General features: G+C 37.3%; 1 protein-coding gene across 3 annotated transcripts; it reads right to left on the bottom strand.

Moving 5' to 3' along the window:
* Positions 1–1,794: 1,794 nt before the first annotated feature.
* On the bottom strand, positions 1,795–6,475 carry LOC137738467 (WAT1-related protein At4g19185-like). 3 transcript variants are annotated; one of them, XM_068478094.1, is made up of 7 exons: positions 6,076–6,472; positions 5,632–5,694; positions 5,405–5,521; positions 4,972–5,257; positions 2,969–3,124; positions 2,363–2,514; positions 1,795–2,273 (listed from the first exon to the last, which is right to left on the bottom strand). In XM_068478094.1, exons 1-7 carry the CDS (start codon positions 6,279–6,281, stop codon positions 2,060–2,062), a joined length of 1,194 nt encoding a protein of 397 aa, XP_068334195.1. In that variant the 5' UTR covers positions 6,282–6,472; the 3' UTR covers positions 1,795–2,059. The 3 variants fall into 3 exon arrangements, with proteins under 3 accessions (XP_068334195.1, XP_068334196.1, XP_068334197.1); XM_068478095.1 differs by lacking the exon at positions 5,632–5,694 and having other exon boundaries at positions 6,076–6,474; XM_068478096.1 differs by lacking the exons at positions 5,405–5,521; positions 5,632–5,694 and having other exon boundaries at positions 6,076–6,475.
* Between the last annotated feature and the right edge of the window lie 4,505 nt (positions 6,476–10,980).

The raw sequence follows: 10,980 nt of genomic DNA, 5'->3' as shown, positions 1-10,980 counted from the left end.
TTCAATATGCTGATTTAAGTATAGTGAATTTGAGTTTCTTCGAGAACTCAAGTGTGAGAGCTTCGTTACTACGAAAGTATGTGATGGTTCAAAGTATAAAAATCAATTATTGAATCGTTAATATCCAAAAGTGATCTTCAAGTCAATAATTTTGGATTCATTTCAGATTAATGGACTGCATGTCACTTTTAATTAATTCAATAGATTGAGACCAAACGGGATCGATCATAGAAGCAAAAATAATAATAACATTCAGGTTAAAATTATTTAAAATGCCAAAAGTAACATTGGGTCGAAAAAGGGATGCAACCCGACACACTTTGGTTGGCTGCAATACATGGCCTTGTAAAAAATTATAGGCCTTTAGTTTCGGGTCATGGCTGCAAGGGTGGGCCACGACTGAGATGAACAGCCCATCAAAGCAGGAAAAAAAACTTGGCTGCTTTTGGGCTTGGGTAAGGCTGCGGTGCAGCCCAACGTACAAAGCAAGTTGCAAGCTTGCAGTTGAAAGCGAGCCGAGCTGGAGAGAGGCCCAGTAGCACAAAGGCTACTAGCGATGGGCTGAGGTGCAAGAAGCCCAGCATGTTTGCTGGCTTCTGGAATTGACAAGGGGCTTGAAGCTTATGCACCAGTGGACCCAAGCTGCAGGCTTGGTCTAATTTAAGCCTAAAAAAAAAAAACAGTCCAGTCACATACCCAAGCTTCATGCTTGGTGTGTTTCGAGGCTAGGTTCAGCCACAAAAATTTTCCCAAAAGTTTTAAAATTTTTTTCTTTCTTTTTTTCGACAATCTTAGGGTTCGAAAAACCCTAATTGCTTCTAATTTATTTTATATAATTTGACTCACAAATTCCACATAACAATTTAACTGTGTGATGCATGAAACAAATATATATATTGAAAATATATGAACATATACAATATATATATCGGAAGGAAAATGTAAACATAGGGGGGTTCATGCATCATGGAGAATGTTTTCATGCTTCGTGGACATTTCAAATATCTTCCTTTATTTTAAACGTACTTGATTAGAAGAAAACGACAAAAGCCTTTGAATTTGTAGAAGATCCTTCTCGGAAAGCCAGAATTGTATCTCCACTGTGTTGTATCACGTTCAACACAGAAAAATTAAATTGAATCAATAGCATGTAGATCAATTTAATAAAATAGTAAATTAATCATAAGAAGAATGATTAAAACGTAATACTCATCTGATTGAAGAATAAACTCTCTTTAGCGTAGCGTCAAGAACGTGTTGATAATGTGTTGTAGACATAATTACTGAACAATTATGGAAACCAGAAAGAGAGAGGGTGCGGCATAGAGAGATAATGAGAGATATGTGTAATTGTGGGTGTATTTTATTCCATCCATTGTGCCTTTATTTATAGTAGTAGGATAGGTAAAAACTTTTCCGATTACAACTCTTAATAGGTAATCTATTCCTAATAGGAATGTAAGATACATTCCCATATCTACTAGGATTTACACAATTACATTCTTATTCTAAATATGACTGCAACAGTAATAAATAATCATTCCAAAAGCTTAAAATATTTGACAACTTAGTAAACCAAATTCAACATAAAACTCAAAAACCATTAGAAAACTCATTTTCTTGTTTGGTTTATTAAGTGGTCAAATATTTTAAGCCTCTGAATCTAGATTAATATAATATTGTGGTTAATATGGTCCTAATAAAGGGATTTGGATCCCACCTGAGTCCAAATTATGGAAATCCTAAGAATCCTCACATCTTAACCATTCATCATACATCGTAAGATCAGAAATCATTTAACTTTTTTTTATTTAAAATTAAATACCAATAGTACCTGATGAAAACTAGTTGCACAATGTACAATAAACGGCTAAAATGTGAAGATCCCTAGGATCCTCACAAAATGAATCCAGAGAGATCCTCTTCCCTCATGGAGCAGGACTCAAATAAAATACAAATAAATAAAGAACACGACTAAGGACAAACAATTTCAGACAAATAAAACAAGGATCGATATTTTCAGCAATTCTCCTCAACTGGTTTACTCTCCAAATTCCCATCACATGTCCGATTTTGGTACTGAACTGGAAGGCCCTGAGAGAATCAGTCCTCTCTGGTATGGTATCTTGTTAATTGTTGTATCTTTCTGGATGAGAGGTTCCGAGACCCGAGCATCGTGAGGTATAACGACTTCCAAAGCTGCTTGTCTTTCTTTCAAAGACGACCAAGTTATCACATACAGACCAGTAATAATTAGTATTCCTCCTAAGACACTGTTTTCATAAAATGGAGACCAAATAAGCATCACTCCAACAAAACGCCAGCTTGGCCACAATTAATCAAGTACTGGATGTGAGCAAACCTTCCCAAATAAACTGGGCTTCCAAGGAAAATTCTTGACAAAAATGCCGAAGCTGCAGGTTGAAGTGGATTGTAAAGAGCAACCAAAGCAGGCCCCAAAATCTTATTGCTCCACGTCAGCAATCCAAAATTAAGGGCAGATGCAACAGTTCCCTGAAAACCAATGAGTAACAATTGAACCGACTTTGAACTGGCCATATAAAATGTACCCATCTTCATATTTATTCACATTAGCTATATTAGAAAAATCATATCACAGAGGAGAAAACTGAAAAGAAATGTTAATAGCATTATTATCGACTGTCAGATATAAAATTTGCAGTAAAGTTACTTGACATATAACTTGTACACAGAGAACAAGATCTTTATCATCAAGATGACATGATGGTCTTTCTAGAATTTTATGAGAAGCACTCTCTTATCTGTTGAATATGCCGCACAGGGTTTTCATCAAAATATATGGTTTCTAATCTTTTAAATCACTAGTACATCAAGTATGAAACCACGTCAGTCAACCTTCTTTGTAGACAGAACGAATTAAGAGAGCTGATGAAATTTTGTAGATAACAAAAGATTGGGCTACATATATCACTAATTTGTAACCTACAGCGTAAATAACAGCAAAAAGCTCAGAGTGTGTCAAGCTCCAGTCTGTTGACTCGTTTGTCATAAATAATGTAGTAACCACCATCAATAGTGCGCCGAAGAAGAATGAATATGCTGTAACTGACAGGTTGGCAGGGTATCTTCTCAAAAGTGGAGCCTGAAAGTTATGAAATGTTAAGTATAAATGTATCAGAAATAGAAACGCATGATATGATAACTATATATATGTGGGTATCCTAGCGGTTGAGTAAAAATTTATGCACCAATGAAAGGTCAGTCTACCACACTCTCAATATGAATTGTCATGTCAATGGACAATGTTTAACCAGAGCAAATCGTAGGAAGCAAAGTTAGTTTTGAAACCACAGTGAATTTTACCCTTCAAACAATGTAAGAATTTTACCCTTCAAGTAATGTAATAATTCAAAAGAACGAAGGCATACACAAGTTACACAACCATCTCAGTACAATAGTTAGAATGCACCTACTTTGAGCAATGGCTAATTCTAACGATGGCTTAAGGAATTGGGGGGAACGTCTAGGACAAGCAAAATAGGGCATAACACGAAGGAGTCACAAAATTCCAACAAAAAATCAGCAAATTAGGCATGTCAAGGAAGCAAGGACTTAATACACAGTAAAATCTGATGCTTTCTATCTATAGGAGTGATCTCTAGGATTGCAGAGCTAGTAGTCAATGTAACCCTGATCCTACCTAGCAACGAACTTTGATTTAACCTTCCCCTTAATTTGTAAAACCCTAACTTCACAAACTCCCAATAATTTGCAACCCTGATCCTAATTTCCCCAAATATGATAAGATATAAGCATGTCCAAGCACACTACATATGCACACATAAACTGAAATAAGTTTATCTTGGGTAGGCCTCCTACCTTCTTCATTTCTATTTCAAAATTATCAAGTAAGATGGTGAAGGTTAGAAAAGTAGATGTGGGATTTCCTTTGAGAAAGGAGCAATAGGGGAAGCAGGAGAGATGTTGAATAGAGATCAAAAGATAGATTTGAGCTAGCTATTGGAAATTAATTGAAACGAAAAGGCCTTGTCAGGAAAGTAGTTGTGGACAGACGAAGTTTGCTATTGCAAAGCTTGCAAAGTCATTAAAAAAGAAGGCCTCGTTAGGAAAATGGTTATGGAGTTACCCTCAAGAGCTGGACTTATGGTGGCGCTCTTATCATTTGAAGTAGAGTACAGAGTGATGGGTAATGTTTTGCAGGTGCAAACTGAAATCTTACTGTCATAAGGAAAAGCACACCATGCAACAATTCACAAGGAATTCTCTGCATGAGAGTTACGTAGTTTAACAAACTTTTGCCTATGTCCATAAGAAATATAATTGGTACAAGACAAGTGGGACCACTAAAGTCCACTAATGTCCAAATATAATTCTACAATTTCTTGCTTAGTTGCGGTATGCTTCAAGAAAGTATTTATGCTTCATTCTCTTCTCATTGTTATGTTTTGCACAAGGAGGCCACTACTTTTATTTGGAGGAAACCGTTAAAATCGCATTCAAAGTAAAGTGGGTTTGTGTGAGAAACAGTTTCTCTTGAAGGGTAGAGTTTAGGGAGTTGGTGCTACGAAGCTACTACTCTTTGGCGACGTGCAGTTTTGGCTTTGGCTTCTTTTGGACTGTCTTTTTGCTAAGATAATTTTCGGTATTCTTCAGGTTAGTTTTCATGGAATTCTTGTCCATCGTTTCTTTTTAGTTTTCATGGAATTCTTGTCCACCATTTCTTCCTTTTTTTTTTATTAAATTAAATTTCTTATTTTCTATCAACAGACAGTTAGAAGAAGAATAAAATGGGAGAAGGAGACGTAAGAATGACAAATGGACAATGAAAAAGTTATATACACAAATAAACTGAAAACAGTAGCACCAAACAAGCTCCAGTAGCACTTTAAAAGAAGAAAAATCACAGTTAAGAAATAAATGAGATAATTATATTCGACAAATAAAGATAAAGAGTATATATTCATGCACCTGAAGGGCTAAAAAAGCGGCCATGCACATACAGTTCCCTAATAAGCATAAAACTCCAAGATGAAAATGGTCTAGCCCAAACTCTAGAAAGCTAGATATCAACCATCCAGCTGGCTCTGGTTGACCTTTGGCACTTATTTGGCTCTGTGCTGCAAAGTCTGGTTCTGTATATCCAATCAAAGGAGGTCCACGAAATGAGACCATTAATATGGCTCCAGAAACACATAAAAGTGCACCACCAACCTTGGCCTGCCCTTCAGTTCTAAGCAAGTTCACTCTTTCTGTACTGCATGAACAAGTTCACATATGATATTGAACAAGTAATATCTCGTGCAAGTTAAACATGAAAATGTGTTTATCTCTAAGTATAGACAGATATACGGGTGCATAGCACCAACCTAAGTAGATAAAAGTCGAAAAAATTCAAACTGACCCCATTAAAACAGCAAGGATAAACGTGAAAACTGGGATAGCAGGCTGTATGGCCGCAGCATAAGTTGGATTTGTGTAGCCAAGACCAATAAGAAACAAAAGCTGGTTGCCAAAGATCCTATTTCATATAAAGAAGCAGCAAATGTCAAAGGAGTGCTGTGCTGCATCAATTGTAGCAGTAGATTATAAGTAATCAGAATATGGCCATAAAGTAGTATCTTGTGTTACCCAGTTAACCCAAGAAAGAAAAAGGACATGAAGAGGTGTTTATTCATTGGTTGTCGAATCTGTCTGCAATGCAATGCAATACATACAAGAGAAGAGAAATGTTAGAGGATGTTGTGATCATCATGATTCATGTGCACAGGACAGGACAGTGATGAAGAAGATTAATTCAATTGCATAATTAATTTCCAACATGATAGGTTAACTGCATCGATAATAGATTATTAGACAAAGTCAAGCTAAATAACCAGTCTTGGAGTCTCTTGTAGTATAATCTAATAATTGTCATGGTCTGAGCATGCAATACACTCCAACACACCCACCCCAACCCACACGACACGACACGATGAGTAAATGATCACATGAGCAGCATGTGAGTGTAAAATGGATGATGCAATGTGAGGAAATTGATAAAATCAGATAAATAAATGAAAGAGAAGCGCCTACTTTTCACGGACATAGGCGATGGGAGCGAGGATGCCGAGTGCAAGGAGGTTCCGGTATACGCAGAATACAACTTGGTTGACGCCAACATTGAGGGCTACTTTGGTAATTACATGATATCCTCCGCTGAAGAGCTGAACCGCTGCCATGGCCGCATGTGCCCTCCAAACATCACCTCCTCCAACTCCAACCCCTGCCGCCGCTGCCATCTTTCTCTCTCTCTAAGCAGGAGAAGGAGGAGAGGGAGAGAGATTTGGTTAATTGGTTGGGGTTAAGAGAGACGAGTGGTTAGATTTTGTTTAATGTGAATCGAACTCAATCGGTATGTGGATTGTGGACGGGACAGACAAGCCTTATCCTCAAGCCTTCAAGGCTGTTCGCTAGTTTTCCATTTTCAAGATTCCCTTTCCGTATATTGCAAAAGGGGGAAATTACATTTTATCCATTCAAATTTGAGGGTAATTGCGGTCTCATATAAGATGTAATATTTTAAAAATATTTTAATCTTATACATTATTTATTCTTTCGTTTTAATTTCATACCCATGTTAAAAAATTTGTAAAAATTTATGTTACCGGCTTATGTGGACGTCGCGAATCCCACAATATACGTGCGACATAGATTAAATAATAAAAAACCAAATTTAAAAGGATTTAAAACTAATAAAACTGAAAAAAAACAAAAAAAACATAAACTAAACTAAACAGAAAAACTAGAACCCAAAATAAAATGAAAAATGTTGAAAAAGTCTGATGGGCAATGAATGCCCACAGTTCATTAGCAGAATTCTTCAGCATGGGCAGAAGTTTTCAATGCTCATGCAAAGTGAAAGTTGAAAATGTAAATACATAGAAATTGTATTGTCAAAGGAAGTGTCGTAAGTTTCAAAATGCATTAACTGCATCAGTTTGGAGTTGCTCTATAAATAGAGCACTCCATTTGTTTTCAAGTTACAGAAAAGATAAGAAGAAGAGAACGAAAGAAAAATATCAGTAACATCATCTATTCATCTGCCTTTTATTTGTTATCCTCTTGTGCTATATTTTTAGTGTGACATTTAATATCTACCTTGCACCTACCGTTAAAAAAGTTATCTCTCTAACTTTGACCTATTTATAACACGTTATCAGCACGAGTCTCTAAATATAATTATTCTCTCATCTCTTTTCGCCGAACGAACGAAAGAAAGAAAAAATGTTTCCTTTAAGGTTTTTATTGTTCATCTTCTTTCTCTGCCTCAACTGCGCGGTATACCCTCGCGACAAACTGTTTGCTCCATGTCTGCTCTTAGTTCTCAATCTAACGGTTACATACATCTTTGATTACTTGTTTGGTGTAGAGATTGATTACTAACCCAGTATTTATTTATGTTAATTTCACTGCAATCCAAGATGGTGCGGTACAATCGCCCATCTTGAACTGCAAATTTATTCTTACTGCAATCCAAGACGGTGCGGTATCATCGCCTATGTTGGACTGCAGATTTAATTTTACTGCAAATTTTAGGTGGAGCGGTATAATCGCCCACCCTACCCTGCATATTTAAATTTACCTGCTGTTTAATTTCATTGCAATTTTAGGTGGTGCGTCAGCACGAGTCTCTAAATATAATTATTCTCTCATCTCTCTTCGCCGAACGAACGAAAGAAAGAAAAAATGTTTCCTTTAAGGTTTTTACTGTTCATCTTCTTCCTCTGCCTCAACTGCGCGATATACCCTCGCGACGAACTGTTTGCTCCATGCATGCTCTTAGTTCTCAATCTAACGGTTACATACATATTTGATCCGCATAAAGCCCGCTCACAAACTGGATATGTGTTTAAGAATGGAGATACATCAATCTCATGGCGCTCAACCAAGCAAACATTAGTTGCTACATTTTCAAATCATTCAGAAATACTTGCTTTACATGAAGCAAGTCGTGAATGTTCTTGGTTAAGATCAATGATCCATCATATTCGGAATTCATGTGATCTAGCTTCAAAGACAGACAACCCAACTGTCATCTATGAAGATAATGCAGCCTGTGTTGCCCAAATGAAGGAAGGATTCATCAAGGGCGATAAGACTAAACACATATCTCCAAAGTTTTTCAGTGCTCATGAGCTTCAGAAGGCTAAAATTATTGAAGTCAGACAAATCCGTTCAAATGAAAATCTGGCAGACTTGTTCACCAAATCTCTACCAAAGTGCACGTTTCAGAAGTTAGTACAAGGCATCGGATTACGTCGACTTACCAAACAGCTAAATTTGGAGAATGCGGAATCAGGGGGAGATACATATTAGGGGGAGTATCCATGATATATGCTTGTTGTACTTTTTTTCCTTCGATTAAGATTTTTCCCATTGGGTTTTTCCTATCAAGGTTTTAACGAGGCAACATCAGCATACTCGACACTATATCAACGATCCAGGAAAGTTGTACTCTTTTTTCTTCGCTATGGTTTTTTCCCACTGGGTTTTTCCAAGCAAGGTTTTAACGAGGCAACTCATGTTGATATGTGGGCATCCAAGGGGGAGTGTTGAAAAAGTCTGATGGGTAATGAATGCCCACAGTTCATTAGCAGAATTCTTCATCATGGGCAGAAGTTTTCAATGCCCATGTAAAGTGAAAGTTGAAAATGTAAATACATAGAAATTGTATTGTCAAAGGAAGTGTCGTAAGTTTCAAAATGCATTAACTGCATCAGTTTGGAGTTGCTCTATAAATAGAGCACTCCATATGTTTTCAAGTTACAGAAAAGATAAGAAGAAGAGAACGAGAGAAAAATATCAGTAACATCATCTATTCCTTTGCCTTTTATTTGTTATCCTTTTGTGCTATATTTTTAGTGTGACATTTAACATCTATCTTGCACCTACAGTTAAAAAGGTTATCTCTTTAACTTTGACCTATTTATAACAAAAAAAAACAATGAAAATCCTCTCTTTCCAAAAGCCTTAGATCCTATTTTCACCACCGCCCCATCCTTTCGTGACGGAGTCGGCTCAAGTTCCTTTCGCGACGGAGTCGGCTCAAGTTCCTTTTATTTTTCCAGTCATCGACCTCAGGACGATGGGGCATCGCAATGAGCTGGAAGACACAAAAGAATTCTACAATTATCTGCAGATACTGGGCAAGTACCAGGAGAAGCTGCCCATCACGATGGAATCAAAGTCCATGCGTTTCTTAACCCACCAATCCTTCTTCTCCACTGTCCGATCCGGTAACTTTGCGGCGCTGACTCAGGTGATGTAGAAGCTCGCCAAAGACGAGCCCTCCTCAAATGGGTCGCTGGTCTCCGCACACAATAATATGGAGGAGGGAGATGTGGGTGAGGTTAGGCATATTACGCTGGTCTTTTCAACTCCCTCCGCATTTCAATTTCCTACCCATCGCCATGAATTGTGCTTTTGAAAATAACTTTGCTGGTTTTTTAAAATGTAGGGACCCTGGAGCAAGCAGACTTGGGGAGGGAGAAGAGAAAAGGAAAGATCGGAGAAGAGACAGAGAGAATTGTGGGGGCTTTGTTTTAATTTAGTTTTTAAGCCTTTTTTAATATTCGATTCTTTTTATTGTCACGTCATCAAAACACAGGAACTTTATACATGCTATATTATCACTTCAGATTGATTTATTGTATGAAATTGCAATGAAATAAAAATATAGTATGAAATTAAATTGTTTCACAGATATAAAAAATTGCAATTGTACTCAAATTCAATGGGATAAAATATATAATTAACCCAAGTAACAAAGACATTTGTATTTGTAAATTTTCATAATTTTATTTTAATTGGAATTTCATCTTCCAGAACAAGTCACGACTGACAAACAACCCTGCCTCTCCAAATTCCCAAAAGTTGGGTTCAATTTATATTTACCCCTCAACTTGTGCTTTTTTCTTTTTCCACTTTGGCCATTCAACTCTATTAACCATGTTGATCCCACGCATTTGAAATTTATTTTATATTCAACTCAATTAACCATGTTGATTGGGTTTAGGGTTTATAGGATTTTAGGGTATAGGGTATAGGGTATTAGGGTATTAGGGTATTAGGGTATTAGGGTATTAGGGTATAGGGTATTAGGGTATTAGGGTATAGGGTATTAGGGTATTAGGGTATTAGGGTATTAGGGTATAGGGTATAGGGTATAGGGTATTAGGGTATAGGGTATTAGGGTATAGGGTATAGGGTATTAGGGTATTAGGGGTATAGGGTATAGGGGTATAGGGTATAGGGGTATAGGGTATAGGGTATAGGGTATAGGGTTTAGGGTATAGGGTTTAGGGTATAGGGTTTAGGGTTTAGGGTTTAGGGTATAGGGTTTAGGGTATAGGGTTTAGGGTATAGGGTTTAGGGTATAGGGTTTAGGGTATAGGGTTTAGGGTTTAGGGTATAGGGTTTAGGGTTTAGGGTTTAGGGTATAGGGTTTAGGGTATAGGGTTTAGGGTTTAGGGTTTAGGGTATAGGGTTTAGGGTTTAGGGTTTAGGGTTTAGGGTTTAGGGTTTAGGGTTTAGGGTTTAGGGTTTAGGGTTTAGGGTTTAGGGTATAGGGTTTAGGGTTTAGGGTTTAGGGTTTAGGGTTTAGGGTATAGGGTTTAGGGTTTAGGGTTTAGGGTTTAGGGTATAGGGTTTAGGGTTTAGGGTTTAGGGTTTAGGGTTTAGGGTTTAGGGTTTAGGGTTTAGGGTTTAGGGTTTAGGGTTTAGGGTTTAGGGTTTAGGGTTTAGGGTTTAGGGTTTAGGGTTTAGGGTTTAGGGTTTAGGGTTTAGGGTTTAGGGTTTAGGGTTTAGGGTTTAGGGTTTAGGGTTTAGGGTTTAGGGTTTAGGGTTTAGGGTTTAGGGTTTAGGGTTTAGGGTTTAGGGTTTAGGGTTTAGGGTTTAGGGTTTAGGGTTTAGGGTTTAGGGTTTAGGGTTTAGGGTTTA

The sequence above is a fragment of the Pyrus communis genome, chromosome 1 (assembly GCF_963583255.1).
Source record: "Pyrus communis chromosome 1, drPyrComm1.1, whole genome shotgun sequence".
Lineage (NCBI taxonomy): Eukaryota > Viridiplantae > Streptophyta > Magnoliopsida > Rosales > Rosaceae > Pyrus > Pyrus communis.
Note: the sequence above shows the minus strand (reverse complement) of the source record. Positions and strands in the feature narration are given on the sequence as shown.

Bases quoted from the DNA above. Each gene is read 5' to 3' on its own strand.
- LOC137738467 (XM_068478094.1), bottom strand. From the start codon at position 6,281: ATGGCAGCGGCGGCAGGGGTTGGAGTTGGAGGAGGTGATGTTTGGAGG. The intron at 5,695-6,075 runs GTAGGCGCTTCT...ATTGCATTGCAG, and splicing joins ATCGCCTATGTCCGTGAAAA to ACAGATTCGACAACCAATGA. The intron at 5,258-5,404 runs GTCAGTTTGAAT...TTGTTCATGCAG, and splicing joins ATCCTTGCTGTTTTAATGGG to TACAGAAAGAGTGAACTTGC.